Below are 15,811 nucleotides of genomic sequence, written 5' to 3'. Positions count from 1 at the left end.
CTCCCGGCGTGATTGAAGAGGCGTGAGAACAACTGCTGTTTGATTTCTGGAGACGGGCCTCCCTGAGCTTCTTACAGCATCGTCCTTGTGCCCTTGGGCCTGGCTCCTTCCTCGATGGAGGCTGGAGTGGGGATGTCACCAATCTGGGACACAAGGGTCCGATGAGAAGGCTGCATTCTCAGAAGCCATCCTGGGCTTAAGGCGGAGGGTAGGCATAAGGCACGCCGGGTGCTCTCAGGCCGCGGAGCTGGAGAGAGAAAGCAGCTCCTGCAATTCGGTGTTTAGCCAAGTGGATCCCAGAAGTGGGCCCTGTAGGGGATCTCGACGGAGAGGAAAACCTGGTCCCTTTCCTGATGGGGTGCATGAGGAAGTCCAGTGCTTCTTAAAATGTGGTCTGTGGACCACCTGGATCATTTGCTAAAATGTGGATTACTGGGTTTTTCTCTCCACCTACTAAATCAGCTGGAGGAGGCCAGAGGTGGTGGAGTGGGTCTGCATTTTTAATAAGCCCAGGAGTGGTGCTTCTACTCTCTGAGGTTGAGAACCACAGACCCAACTCTTGGTACCAAAAGCTCTTGGTCCAGATGCAAGAGCCAGCCTCTGAGCATCCATTTCCCAATGTGACTAGCCCTGGTCCCACCAGTCAGAGGGTACAAATTAGGTCATGTGCATGTGAGTAATTAGTATTTCTGGCTAGTAGCCCCCATCTAGCAAACCTCGGGCCCTCTTAGAAAGTCTCTCCACATATTTCTGGGAGCCCCTGTGAGTTCCTTTTCTTCCACCACCACTTTAATAACTGCTTCCTGCAAGTTGCATGAAAGAGTAGCCACACGTGTAACCCTTGCAGCTCACCCTCCTGGTGCTTCCTGTGAACTCACCACCTCCCTTCGGGACATGTCCCAGGCCTCTCAGAGCTGCAAACCCTCAGGGGCCAGATGGAGTATCTTCCCTTCAGGGCTCACTGCACACAAACATGCTTTGTTCCATGCAGAATGCCCTTGTTTCTAACTCAGAATCAGATTTTGTCACCAGGACATGCGATGCCCCCTGACATCTCCCTGCAGGTGTTTCCGAGGGGTGGGAAGAGAGGGAAGCCCTGCTCAGCATGGATAGGTCACAGCCCGGGGCTGGGCAGCAGGGCAGTTTAGTTGGGATGGGGAGACACTGCTGACCCTGCTGTGCTGGGAAAGCCTCTGCCCTGGGAACCCCTTCCTGAGAAACCTGCTGAGCTCATCCTGGAATCAGGTGGGGAGGCAAGGAAGGAGACTACCTCAACCCTGAGTGCTGCACAGATGCTTCCTCACCAGCCCTTCCTGTGCATGAGCTTGTGAGCGGGGCCTGGTGCTGCATTAGCTGTGTGCACTGGCCGCCTGCACACCTGGTTGAGTCGCGCTTCATCTTTCACGTGCACAAGCACCACATGGAGCTTCTCTGTACTGATGCGCCCTTCCGATGGGGATTGATGGGACATTGAGGTAGTGAGACGGATGATATTTTGTGATATTCATTCATGTTTCTGCCCTCAGCCAATCCTTTCCCTGCATTCAAATAGGCAGCAGGCTGTGTGCTTCAAGGCTGCAGGTGAGGCCTGGATAGAAGGGAAGCAGACGCTTGCAAGGTTTCTGGGCTTTTGTTTTCTAAAAGCCCAAGACCAGAGAGAGCGCAAAGTTGGGGGGTGGAGGGGAGAGAAAGGAGTTTGGAGAAGCAGGAAGGTGAGAGGTGCTTCCTCCCACATACAAAGGCAGGCTCTCCAGGCTGGGAGTGTGCAGAGCAAGGTCAGTGGGCTGTTTGATTCAAGCCCTGCCTCTTCCACCTGCAAGTCACATTGTCTTGGACAAGGTTAAACTTCCGTAAGCCTAAACTTGAGACAATACTAATGCCTACCTCACTGATGTCCTCCTAACATTATGACTTTAGTCCCGAGGTTCTGGAATATTGATACTTGTTATGGGCTGAGTTGTCTCACCCCCCACCCCACAATTCATATGTTGAAGTCCTGCCCTTCCCCAATACTTCAGAATGTGCTTGTATTTGGAGACAGGGTGTTTAAAAAGGTAAGTAATGTAACATGAGGTCATTAGGATGGGCCCTAATCCAATGGCTGTGTCCTCATGAGAAGAGGACATCTGGACAGAGACACATCCAGAGGAAAGAATGTGGGAGGCCACAGGGAGAAGACAGCCATCTATAAACCAAGGAGAGAGGTGTCAGAAGAACTCACTATGGACACCTTAATCTCAGACTTCTTAGCCTCCAGAAGTGTGACAAATAAATGTCTGTTGTTTAAGCCAATCAATCTGTGGTACTTTGTAATGGAAGCCCTAGCAAACTAATATAATACTAAATAAACTTTGGAGGTCCTTGAGGTTGGGGAGCACAAAGCTACCCGCTCTCATTTAAAATATTATTGAGCCTTAAATGCATTAGAACACATAAATATAAAAACTAAAATTCCTTATGAGTGTCTGTTCCTGTCAAAAACTGAGCATATTGAAGAAATAAATGTCTGAATGAATAGAAAACATAAAAACTCATAGACACAGACAATACGTTCGTGGTTACCAGAAGGTAAGCAGGGAGGAGGGTGGTAGACGAGGATAAAAGGGATCAACTATATGGTGATGGAAGGAGAACTGACTCTGAGTGGTGAACACACAGTGGGATTTATAGATGATGTATTACAGAATTGTACACCTGAAACCTATGTAACTTTACTAACCATTGTCACCCCAATAAACTTTAATTAAAAAACAAATAAACAAAAATAAAAAAAAATTAAATATTATTGAGCCTTAGAAAGGAAAGAAATCCAATGGTGGTTGCCAAGGGCTGGGGTAGGGGAAATGGGAGATGTTGCCAGAATACAACGTTTCAGTTGTGCAGGATGCGTAATTTCTGGAGACCTAGCGTACAGTATGGGGACTACAGTGAACAGCACTGTATTGTATATTTGAAATTCTCTAAGAGAGTAGATCTTAAGTGTTCTCACTACAAAAAAAGGTAACTATGTAAGTTGACGGCTATGTTAATTAGCTTGAGTGTGGTAATCCCATTTCACAATGTCTATGTGTGCCAAAATATCATGTTGTAACCTTAAATATATACAATTTTTATTTGTCAATTATACCTCAATAAACCTGGGGAAAAACAATCAAACCACAAAGCTCATCCTTTCCTGGCCCGATTTCCTATTCTTTCCTATCATGCCCTCTGTCTACTTTGCCAGTCAAGGCTAGACGGTGCCAGACCTCAGATCTTGCCCAGCATTTTATTAGCGCTGTCAAGAAAGAACGAACACTTGTTGGGCACTAGTTAGGTGATAAGGGTAACAGTTACGAACGTTAATTCAAGGTCAGACTGTATAAGAAGAAGTCTTAAGTCTTCCCTCGTTTCTAGTTACCTGTTGCTGTGTAACAAACTTGTAATGTTTATTAAATTTCATTTTTACTTTTAGTTTGGGCTGATCACTTCGTCGCGTAACGTGTTTCTTCCCACTGTAGGACACAAAATTCTCTTATTCAGTCATAAATTTGTGTCTTTCTCCTTCAAGATGGACCCTGAGTCCTAAAACACTGCAATCGGGTGAATAACAATGAATTTATATCACAGTGAAGAATTGAATAATGAACACCTCTGCTAATAGCTACGGTTTCTTGGATGTTGTCCAGGTGACTGGCATGGTGTTGTTTTACCCTCAGGATCTCATTTGATCCTCCTAAGGTCCCTATGCAGTAGGCACTATTGTTATCCTTATTTTATAGTTAAGGAGACTGAGTTACACCCATGCCATGCGTTGCCCAAGGTCACACAGCTCCTAAATGGCAGAGGTAGGATTTGAGCCCAGATCTGCAGGATTAACTATTATCGCACTCTGCCGAGCTACTTACCTCTTTGGTTGGCAGGTGTCTCTCTGTGCACGCCTCCGTGATGACCAATGACCCAGCAGTGTTTGGGTGGCTGGAGAGAATAAAGTAGGGCTACATTGCTGCCAGTTGGAGGTCAGAGAGTAGAAAGGACCTGTTTGCCCCAAGGTCTCTTGATGAACTCCAGGCCCTCCCCGGGGTCTGACCACAGGGAGGTGACCTGCAGAGGTCAGCATAACGCAGGCTCTGGATGGAGGTAGATAGGGAACCCAGCACTTTCTGGGGATGTAAGCCACTCACCGTCTGGCCTACCTTTCTTCTGGAAAGAGTCAGGAGGCTGCCACTGCATCCCTGTGCTGCCTGGGTGGCCTCCAAACTCCAGTAATGCGTGAGATCATCAGAATTGAGCGGCTCAGGAAATGCCTTAGTGCCTGTGGCTTCAGATATTCAAAGTCCAAATTATAACTTGCATCGGCCCAGTGATTCACAGTTCAGTGTTTAGACCACAATGATCTCATTAAATCCTTTGCACTTCTGGGTGGATTGTGATATCATGTCCATTTGATAGATGGGGAAACAGACCAGAAGCGGCAAGGAGAATTGCTCAAGGTCACATAGAGTCCAGATTGGAACCTCGGTTCCACTGACCCCCAGTCCTATTCACCTGCACTAGACCAGTGGTTTTCAAACCTCACTGTGTGAGTCCTCGGGTGCTTGGGGCAGGCCAGAGGCAGAGGCTGGGGAGCAGGATGAGGAGGCCGAGGGGCCAGGCTCTGTCCTCCTTTCCCCACTTGGCTCTGGGCTGCATCTCTATCAGGCTGGTTTGAAAAAGATTTGTGTTGCTAACAAACGTTTTCAGAGGACTGTCCCCCAACTGTTCCTTCTCCCCTGGGAATTGGGCTCAGTTTCCTCTTTCTCTAGGTATTTTTCCCTGCCGGGTACAAAAGAGACCTGCTCTCTGTTAGAGGATATACTCATCCTCAGGATGGCAGCACAAGAGAATGTAAAGGGACAGAGTGGCAGCAGACCTGTGTCTACTTCATTCTGACATGGTCAAGTTATTCACCTTAGTCTCCCCATCTGTAAAGATGAGGGGATTGCCCTAGATAATTCTGAAAATCTAGTTTAGCTCAAATAATCTATGGATCTGGGCTATCATGCCTGGTTAATCTTACACAGGATGAGTCACCTGAAATTGTATGCAAATGTAAAATTTTTTTTCTATGTGCATTTCTCTGGTAGGAATATCTATAGCTTTCATCAGAGTCTTAAAGGGATCTACGATACAGAAACTCGAGCTTCCCATGACTCTTTCTTTTTCCTTTTTTGGCAGAACTGCTGGGAAATTTTTTCTTTTCTGGAGGGATGAGGGTTCAAGTTGTAAGAATGGTATGAGAAAGCTATTTGCAGAAAGGAAACAAGGGCATCATATAAAGATAAGCAGAGCTAAAAGATGGGAGCTAGATAAAACAGTAAACCCACGAGCAAGCTAACAGTTTTGTTGAAGTCCCTAGTTCCAGCCATGCCTGATACCCCTTAGATTTTTCAGCCACATGAATGACTGCCCCCCCACTTAAAGCATTTTCTATTAATATTTCAATCACCTATAGAATAAAAGATTGATGTCCTAATATTAGTATAGGACGTTCTTGCCCTTTGAAAAATCATTAAGCTCAACTTAGAAAAAGCAAAGTAAGGGGTTGAGGTGGGGGTGTGCCTTTCAGGCTTTTTTTGGAATTTCAGGGAAGAAAAACGCTCCCTGCTTTGTTCCCTGTGCTTTATATATTTTTTTAAGAAAACTGGAGGCTTTTCGAGGCAGAAAAGACCTTAGAATCAATCCATCAATTACACAGATGTGAGAGCAAGATTCAGAGAGGGGATGTGACTTTCTCGAGGTCACACAGTAATCCATAGCGGGCCTGAGACTGGAACCAAGGTTACCGGGTTACCTTCTCCCAGGTAGGCTCCACCTCCCTGCATGACTTTCCTCAGTGCTTCTTTCCCAGGCGGGCTGGTCAGTTCGCAGCGCTTAGAAGGGCTCTTGAGCCCTTGTGTGCCCCCTGTGGATCCATATCTTAGCCAGAAAATTGTGCAGTCTAGATCTCTCTCAGGTTCTGTGGGCACAAACAATGGAGTGTTTGGTCTAGGGATGTGGGGAGGAGATGAAGGGAATCAGCCCATCTCTCTGCCTGGGTCCCACCTCCATTCTGGTGACAGGGTCACCTAGGGTCCTGGCCACAGATACGCAGCTAGAATTGGGGTCCTAGGGGTCAGGGCCAGGCCAGACATTGCCCAGTGCTACCCACAGCAGGGGGATTTAGAAACTGCTAAGAGTCAAAAGCAGGCAAGCAGGATTTATGGGACAAGTCCAGGGGGTCACTTTCAGCCACAGGGTCAAATTTGTTTAGTCCTTGGGGACAGTAATGGCAAAGGCAAAAATGGGGCGGGGGTCGGGGGGGGGATGGGGTGGTCAGCACAACTATCGTCCATAAATCCTGCGGAAGGGACAGGGACAAAGCTGAAGTGTACCGACAAGGAAACTCCAGACCCTGCCTGCCACCCAGATCACAAACTACTCAAAGCCACACAGGAGAAATGACCTTTAATGTGGGACTTTGTTTCCAACCCCGCCAAAGTGCCATCGTTCAGTGTAGTCCAAGGAGGGGGCTTGAGAGGTACGAAGTCACGAGACAAACCAGGCCCCCCCACCCCGCGGCCTCCTGGGCGCACACCGCTCTGCCCCACACACGCACACATGCAGACCACACACACACCGCACAGACACACGCACGTGTACCCACGGTTAAATACATATACAGAGGGGCTCTTATATATATATATATATACACCCAGAGAGAGAGACATAATCCGGCTGGCGTCGGGGCCCCAGGCTCTCAGCATGCTCGGCCCAGCTCTCGGTGCTGCACCTGGCACCCATGCCCCTGCCAGAAAAGCAGCTGCCCCTCTCCCTCCCCGCCCCCCGTTTCCCCTTGGGCCCCGGGCTGCAGGGGCCGACCCCCCCCAGCCCCCTCCCCCCACGGTGATGTCCTCCCCAGGGAAAGGGAGCTGTGCGCGGGCCCTACAACGGCCCCGGCGCCAGGGGCATGTTGGCTTTGAAGCCCGGCTGCCCGTTGGCCACGTCGGGCGCGGCCTCGCAGCCCCCATTGCTGGAGCCCCCGTCGGTCCCGGGGCTCTCGGGCTCCGCCAGGAGCTTGAAGGTGAAGAGCGGGCCCGAGTCCTGGCGGCCGCGGCGGCCGGGGGCCTCGGGGAGGCGCAGGAGGGCCCCGGGCTCCTTCCACTCCGGGAGGGAGCGCAGCTCGACGGGCGGCTGCGCGCCGCGGCCCAGGTAGCCGGGGCTGGGCGAGCCCGAGGGCAGGGTCCGCTGGCTGCCACTCAGGCAGCTGCCGCTGTCGTCCAGCGAGTCCTTGCGCGACTGCGAGCGCTCCAGCGAGCCGCCGCGCGTCCACGGCCGGTAGGTGTAGGCGCAGCCGCCCAGGCGACGGCGACGGCGACGGCGACGGCGGCGGGCGCGGCACTGGCACCCGAGGATGCGCACGAAGGCGCGCTTGAACTCCTTGCTGGAGCACGGGTAGATGATGGGGTTGAGGCAGCTGTTGAAGTAGCCCAGCCAGAACACCACCTTGAACACGGTGTCCGGGGGCTTCAAGGTGGAGAACAGGGAGCCTGCAGGGGGGAGGGGAGGGGGGGCGCGGGCAGAGAAACAGACAGCGGTTGGTGAGTCCTCAGGCCTCTCCTCTGCGCTCCGCCTAAACGCGGCCCGCCGGCGGGGTGCTGCCAGGCCCGGCCTCCGCCTGGAACGCTCGCCTTTTGGTCTCCGAACGAATGACTCTCACATTCACTCTTAGGGCCAACTTCCATGACTTCCCTTCGCCCACGCCAGCGTCCCTGCTCTCGCTAAACAGCATCTAAGCGCCTCTATCTCCAGATTTCCTAGGGCAGCGCTTACCACTTTCTGCTCAAACCATAATAATCACCACACTTGCACACCTGTTCTGGGTGGGAGGCACTGCAACGGCACTTTATGTGTATTAAATACACAGCGTCTACGTATGTGTATTAAATACACAGCGTCTACTTCACAAAATGCCCTGAGGAGACGCTGATTTATCTCCACGGCAAATATGAGACGTATTGTAAATCTGAGTGCGAAAGGTAAAACTTTAAAGGCAAAAGAAGACAAGGTAAAGGATGGCCTTTGAGGCAAAGAAAAACGACTTAACACTTCAGAAAGATAAACTACAAGACAAGAGAGGGAGAAGATATTTACAATGCCCACGATAGTCAAGGGATTGATAGTTAGACTATATAAGGACTCCTGCAAATCAACAAGAAAAAGACAGCATTCCCAGCGGAAAGGTGGGCAAGGAAAAGGAAGAGGCAAGTTACAAAACAGGAAACCGGAAGGCTAAAGAGCACATGACAAGAGGCTCAAAATACTAGGCAGTCAAATAGATTAAAATGAAAACCACAAAGAGGTACACTTTATACCTGTTGGACTGGCAAAAATTAGGAGGTTGGACAGTGCCACGTGTAGGCAGGGCTAACGTGGGACACAGGTTGTAAAGATCTGGAGAAGACTCTGGTCCCATTTGGTCCCATTAAATATACACACACCTCCTAACCTAGCAATTCTGCTCCTGGGCATAGATCTCAAAGAATTTTCACATAAGGGGACATGTCTGAACATGCTCAGGGCAGTGTTGTTTGAGGTGACAGGGAACTGGAGAAAACCTCCGTGTCCTCCCTGAGAATTAAGCAACCATGGAGATGGGTAGATGTATAGCATGAAGATTACGCTGCACTGAGAGGCTCTAGATGACAAAACCATGTAGCAACATGGGAAGCTCTTCAACACATCTTTCGTTGGGAAAAAAAAAGTAGGAAACAATGAGATTTATAACATAAACTGTTCAAGCAACACACCAAACAACTGCACACATTCTGCAAAAACACTTTCAAATTACAAAATACATCTTGAACACAAATGGTTGCCTAAACGTGGAGGCAGAGGGAAATGAGAATGGGGATTGGAGGTAAAAGGAAGTAAATCAATAAAATAAGAGAGAGGCCTGGCACAGACCTCGATGACGAGGTGTTATGAATCGAGAAACATGATTAACTCATCCCTTAGAATTTTTAACTAAGCACAAAACATTTTATGGTAATGGTAAATTAAAAACAATTTCCATTTTAAATGCAAGGCAACTGAAACTTGGAGAGGTTAGGTGACTTGCCCCAAAATGTGATTTTTTTTTTTAAATTTTTTTTTTAGCAAGAGAAAAGACAAATTTTTATTCGGGTGTATATATGTATGGGGGGGTTCAAAGAAAAATGTGACTAAAAGAGTCTGTTAGAATTTGGGGCTTATATACCATCTTAATAGGGACAGGAGAGGGAGAGAAAGGCACGTATGAGAAAACAAGTGACTTTTTGGAAAGCTAAATGGAGCATAGATGGAAGATAGAGTTTTTATGACAATGTCTGTTCAGGGGTGGTGTGGAGATGTCTCACCTCTGAGAGTCAATTTCTCCTAGTTGTTTCCAGGGAGAGAATTTATGACAATTGGGTTCTTTTGCGTTCTTTTGGGAGGCTTTGCTTTTAGGCAGGTAAGGGATTTCAGGCCATATGGTGCTATACCACTCTACCCAATCTGCCCAGCTGCATTACATCCTACTGTCTGGATATATACCGTGTTTCCCTGAAAATAAGACTGGGTCTTTAATTTATGTTTGCTCCAAAAGACACATTAGGACATATTTTCAGGGGATGTCTTATTTTTCATGTACAACAATCTACATTTATTCAAATATAGTTATGTCATCTTCTTCTGGAACATCGTCATAATGTAGTAAAGGCATCCGTCCGGCTGACAGTCTTAACTGGGGCTTATTTTCGGGGAAACATGGTAGTAGTTTACTTAACCCTTTCCTAATGATAGTCAAGTACTCATAGGCGATTTCCAATTTGGGGTTGTTACAAACTGCAATAATGAAAAGCCTCATTTTGCATGTTGAGTATTTCTGTAGAATAAATTGAGGAATCACTGGCGTGAGTTCCACATTCAAATGCTGACAGTGAGCCAAATTGCCTTCCGAAGTGGGGCAGCCGTTTACCCTCCCATTGACTGTATATGAGTACCAGGTGCCTGCCACCCACATCAGCTCTGCATTAACACTAACTAACCAAATAATTATTATTTCTCTAAATCACTGACTGGGCTGGAAATGTAATTCCAGGAAACCTACTACATGTGGGACCTATGTTTGGTAACTCATTGTATCATTTCGGGTAAGTTGCTTTCCCTCTCTGGCCTCAGTTTCCCTCCTTTAGGGGAGCTGTTTTATCTGGGTCCTCTCCAGTCTGTGAAGTCTGTGATGGAAGTCCTGCCCTTCCCGGCTGGGGTGTGCCAGCTTCTCTAGACCCACCACAGAGGGGCAGTGTGGGTGAGGGACTGGAAGGCAGGCCACCTGCAATTCCATGCATATTTCGGCCCTTTTCCTCCTGCCTCTCCCCCCAGCAGCACAGTAGCTACTGGGATTAGGGACCCTGTTTGCCAGGCCACTGGCCTGCCCTGGTGGGATCCAAGAAACCATAATTAATTAGGGATGAAGGAGGATCGCACCCAAACAGACCTTTGGGGACCAAGCAAGCTGCCAGGAGAGGGGAGCAAATATCAACAGGAAATGAAGGTTTCTGGAAGCCTGCTCTCTGCTGGAAGTCAGAGCTGTGCTGGGCTCTGTGACATGGCCACTGACTCACTGTGCATGTCTGAGCCCGGCGCCACTTCTCTTGCATTTGAAATGGCCTGATGCTCCCTGCCCTGCAGTTTAGAATTATGGCAGGTCAGTGAGAGTGGTGACTTGCTCAAGGTCACTCAGTGGGTGAATGGCAAAATGACCACCAGAACCTGTTCAAGTTGTCATTCATTTGATTCTACAAACATGTACTGAGGCAGTGGGGGTTAGTGGTTAAGGACCTGTTCAGACATCACAGGTAGGTAGACTGTTCAAAGGCTGACCCTGGCTTCCCAGCTGTGTGGCCTTGGAGAAGCCCCCTGAGCTGGGTGAGGCTCAGTTTCTGGGAAAATGGGGATGCTGATAGTTCTTTACTGCATGCATGCGATGACCTTAGGCTTGGTAAATGCCTGGCATGTTAAAAGCACTCAAGTGCAGCTCTTCTCACGGCTTCAAATACAACTACTCTTACTACTGCCAGTGCGGCGGTTACTGGCAACACCAACCTCAAAGACGAGGGTGGTGGGGAGAAGGATGAGATCCGTGCTGGCCAGCTGTCAGAACTCTCACCCTTTTCAATACAGGCCCACAGGTAGGCTTCAGGGGTTCTCGAACCAGCTGAAATTTTATGTGACATCGACGCATTTTTCCGGGGGAGAATCCACAGCTGTCATCACAGGCTTGAAGGGGTCAGCAACCCTTAAACGGTTAAGCCTCACCCATCTCAAATCCAGGGCTTTCTCAGGATCAGTCCCTGTACCATCTGGACACGTTTCGAATCCTTTTGTGAAATCAACTCATTTTTCATATCTAAACTAAAAAAACCCACAACGTTTCAAGGAAGCTTTTTATCATTATTTTAAAACCTGTGTCATTTGCTATATAAATAGAGTGTCATGGGAGAGAAAAATATGATGGAAACGAATCGGTGTTAGTTCTCTGGATCACTCCAGACGGGTGGGCCTGCGGCCTGCCGTCTTTTTCAAAAGGGACATTAGCCGGGCTGGAAGGGTGTTGAAGACTTGCTGGCTCTAAAGTGAGAGGACTTCCTCTCTGAGGAACCTAAAGGATTGAAAGACAAGCGAACAGGGCACAACTGTCTCCCTGGCATAATAGAGACTAAATAAACATTTGTTCAGTGACCAACGGGTCGACCAAACATGTGATTCAAAGATTCCTGTGCCATCTCCAGGCGTCCTTTCAAGCTATCTCGCATACCATCGACTCTGTAGCGAGTGTGAGCAGCAGTGTAGGCACAGACCTGGGAAACCACTGGTGGAAGGGAGGCCCCATGGCTCCATTCTGATGCCACTCATAGCCTCTTACTGAGGCTTTTTAAGCAGCTCAAATGAGACTGTACTTCTGCAAGGACTTGGAGGGGTTGAAAGCTGGATACCTGGGTGGGGTGCATAGGCTGCTCTCTGCTGGAGAGGTGGAGCTTGTGGGGGGAGGGATACAGGGGCAGCAGATGGTACAGTGAGCCTACCACCTCCCTTGGGCCTTGCCTGCCCTAAGGCGATTTAGAGGGATTGTGAAGTGCAAGGATCAAAGCTAAGGCAGAGTAGGATCCTTCAAGGGAGAAGAATTTCTCAGCTGGACTTGGTCTCAGCTGGTCATCCTTAAGGGGCCATTCAACAAATCTGAACTGTGAACACAAAGTTGCAACCGTCTGTGAACCTCCACCTCTTAAAAACAACGGGCACGTTTGTGGAATAGCAGCCACCATGTAACAAGCTTACTCTATGCTAGACTAACACTGGAATGAGATCATAAAATTGTCCAACAAATACAATATCTTTGAGGCCAAAAGTCCCATGTTATGTTTTAAAGCAAATGCTGAAAAAATAATAATCACCACAGCTACCATTTACAATGAACTAGGAACCAGCTATTAGGTCCTATGTTTACAGATCTTCGCTCACACAATCCTTCCAGCAGCCCTGCTCTATGGTGTCTTATTTCACTGATGAGGAAGTCGAGGTTTAAGAGATTAACAAAGTCACATGTCTAGTAAGTGGTAGAGCTAGGATTAAAAATCCAGCTCAGAAGTCTGGGTTCTTAATGTTTAATGTTAAGAAAAAGAAGCTTCTATTTATTTCCTTAAGCACCCAGGCAATTTCTCCCTCAACTGGGAACAATCTCTCTCTGCTGAATTGTCAAAGCACTTTATCTGAACCTAATATATGGCATTTATCACTTTCTACCTTGAATTACAGTTGCTTAGGGCTATGCCTCATGCCCCCTGATTAGACGGTGAGCGTCTAGAAAAGAGAGTTCGTGTCTGATTTGTCTCTCTCTCCCCAAGGCCTACCACGGTGCCTGACATGTGACAGGCCCTCAATCAACATACGCTGTATGAGTAATAATAGTGATAAAAATAATAAAACTGAAATACATTAGCCCCTGGCTACTCAAAGTGAGGTTTCTGGAGAAACAGCATGGATACCACCTGGGTACTTATTAGACACGCAGAATCTCAGTGACCCAGTGAATCTGCTGTTTAAAGGGATCCCAAGGTGAGAAGCATCACCTTAGCTCACACTTGAATTTTAAAAGTTGTTTTTATGGGTTTCTTGGGATTCACGGATGAGCAAAGGCTGAGCTGAGAGCCACCTCACCATGGGATCGACCTCTTTGCCCCAAACCCTCCAGCAGCTCATATAGTTTATAGGATAGAGTTCAAAGTGCTTCGGCTGGCTGTGATGGATGGACCTGCTTAACTTGGCTGTGATGGACTGATTCTTCACAACATGAGCTGACTTTTCTGGCTCCTTTCCCTTTACTCACATTGCCCACTCGCGTGACAAGCCCTTTCCTTTCCTCTCTTCCTCTCCACCCTTTCCAAACCTGGCTTAAATTCCTTCTCAGAACCACAGCCCACGAGTACGCTTCCTCTGAAGTGTGAAAGCAGGAGGCAGGAATGACCAGGCTGTAAAGACCTGCCAAGATCCAGGAGACCCACACAGCGTACCTAATTTCACCCTCATAATAGGCAAGAGGGACGTGTGGGTTCTGCATTCTCAAGTTCCACATGTGGACATTGAGACTCTGAATGTGGAGAACTCACCCAGTGTCACACAGCTATTCAGTGGTAGAGCTGGGATTCAAACCCAAATCTGCCTGGTCCCAAGCTGGGCAGTTTCCACAACAGACAATATGGCCTCTGAACTCTTAGAATACTGCTGGGTTGGGGGAAGGCTAGAATTGTTTACTTGCTATTTGTAATGGTGTCTTTACCTATGTTTTATCTGGCCTTTAAAACACAAATATCTAGAAGTCAAGTATTTTGTGTCACTCTACCCCAGCGGTTCTTAACCTAATAATGCTGGTTATGCAAATAATTCAGCATCATATAATTTTAGAACTCAGAGGCTCACTGAATCCCATCCATGGTACCCACGAGGTACACGCTTACCAAATTAAGAGTCTCTGCTATTCTCTCCACAGATTTTTGTCATAACAGCTGTTGGACTTATTTACTTAAGAGTCTATTTCCCTTGTATACAAGCTCCTTGAGGCCAGGGTAGACATTACTCATTTTGGTTTTTCTAGCATCTGAGGCAGACCTTGGTTTATAGTGAACGTGTAAAAATATTTGCTGAGCACATAACTTCCTCTTCATGTGCCTAGCCCAGTATCAGTTTCATAGCAGGTGTGGACTAAATGGTTGTGGCATAATCCCTTGCCTCTACTTCGCTTCCTTCCTCTTCTTTATTATTTAAATGGCAACCACAGGACAATGCCCAGTTCGGTTCCCACCTCCTTCCTGAACACTTTCCTGACTGCTCCAGGCCTCTTCTCCTTTATTTCCCATCAACACAAAGTCCATAGCACATGGGATAACATGGAAGCTTATTAAGGGATGTGACTCTTGACTGTTTAGGCAGGCAGCATCAAAGCTCCTTAAAGATGGGGGTCTGTGTCCTATATTCCTAGCACAGGGCTGAGCATGAGGTCAGTGCCATCAATTACCCACTGATCAATTGACTGAGCCATTCCATCTTCCGGAAGGGAAGCTACCTCCTGGCTTAGGCCCAGCGTTAAGAGCAGATGGGATGGAGTGGTGTTCACAGCACTTAAGGGTCCATGTTTGATGCCAAACTGAGTGTGTTCCATGCTTTGACCTTACTGGAAATAGCAATTTCCCTGTAGAACACTTTTTAGAAACTGAGCATTGGTGGGATCTATGTGAAGGAGGCTATAAAACTTTATAAAGGGGAATAAAAAGAAGACATGTATAGTAAATGGAGAGACACAGCTTGCTTTAGAACAGGAAGTGTCTGTCCAAGATAATTTCGGTTCTCCCCAGTTAATCTGTAAATTCAAAACAACCTCATGAAAAGTACCAACAGGAGATGTTCTTTTTTCTTTGAGGGAGGTACTCAAGTGATCAAAAATTAAATATATGGAATATAAAAGAATAACCATGAAAACATAGTCAGGTCAATTAAAATACATAAGATGAATGGTGAGTGGTATTGGGAAGATGGGTGCACCCACCCCTACAGATATTAAAACCTGTCATAAAATCACAGTAATTAAAAAAATACTAGAGCAGAAAGTGCAAGCAAAAGCAGACAGATCAATTAAATTATATAGTTTATAAAGAGAATCATATATCTATGAGAATTTTATATGCCATTTCAATGTTTATGGGGAAAAAGATATTATTGTATAAGCAGTGTTGGAACAACAGGCTAGCCATTTAGAAACAAATAAAGCTGGAGCCCTATTTTATTTTTTACATCCAAATAAACCCAGATGAATCCAAGATTTTAAATATAAAAATTATTAAAATATTTGAAGATATAAGTGAATATTTTTATAATTTTGAAATGAAAAGACCTTTTAAAGCACGACAAAAGCTCAGGATCTGTAAAGAAAAGTATTGATTAGCTTGCCTAGACATTTCTATCAGGTTGCAAACTTCAAAAACAAAGTTAAAAGAAGAATTGGATAATTAGAATGTCAGTAAAAGGAATAATATTTCTAATACACAAAGCTCTCTTTCAAATCAAGAAGAGAAAAACAACTCAATAGAAAACAAAGCAAATCATTTGGATATGCAAATAAGTACAAGGAACAGCTGATGAATTAATGAAAACAATAAAATTCCTTTAGAAAATAAATAATGCAAATTAAAAAGCAGCAAAATATTACAGATCTATTAGTTTGGAAGGTATTTAAAAAATT

At 46.7% G+C, this 15,811-nt stretch overlaps 1 protein-coding gene across 1 annotated transcript in view; it reads right to left on the bottom strand.

Annotated features, from left to right (window-relative positions):
* Window positions 1–6,692: 6,692 nt before the first annotated feature.
* Window positions 6,693–15,811, bottom strand: part of ADRA1B (adrenoceptor alpha 1B) — a 42,093-nt gene continuing 32,974 nt past the window's right edge. The window contains exon 2 of the mRNA XM_081034872.1: window positions 6,693–7,547. Coding sequence (XP_080890998.1) covers window positions 6,943–7,547 — 605 coding nt within the window. The 3' untranslated portion in view covers window positions 6,693–6,942. The remainder of the gene's footprint in view (window positions 7,548–15,811) is intronic.

The sequence above is a fragment of the Rhinolophus hipposideros genome (assembly GCF_964194185.1).
Source record: "Rhinolophus hipposideros genome assembly, chromosome: 23".
In the NCBI taxonomy this organism is placed as follows: Eukaryota; Metazoa; Chordata; class Mammalia; order Chiroptera; family Rhinolophidae; genus Rhinolophus; species Rhinolophus hipposideros.
This window is presented reverse-complemented; position numbering and strand designations above follow the sequence as displayed.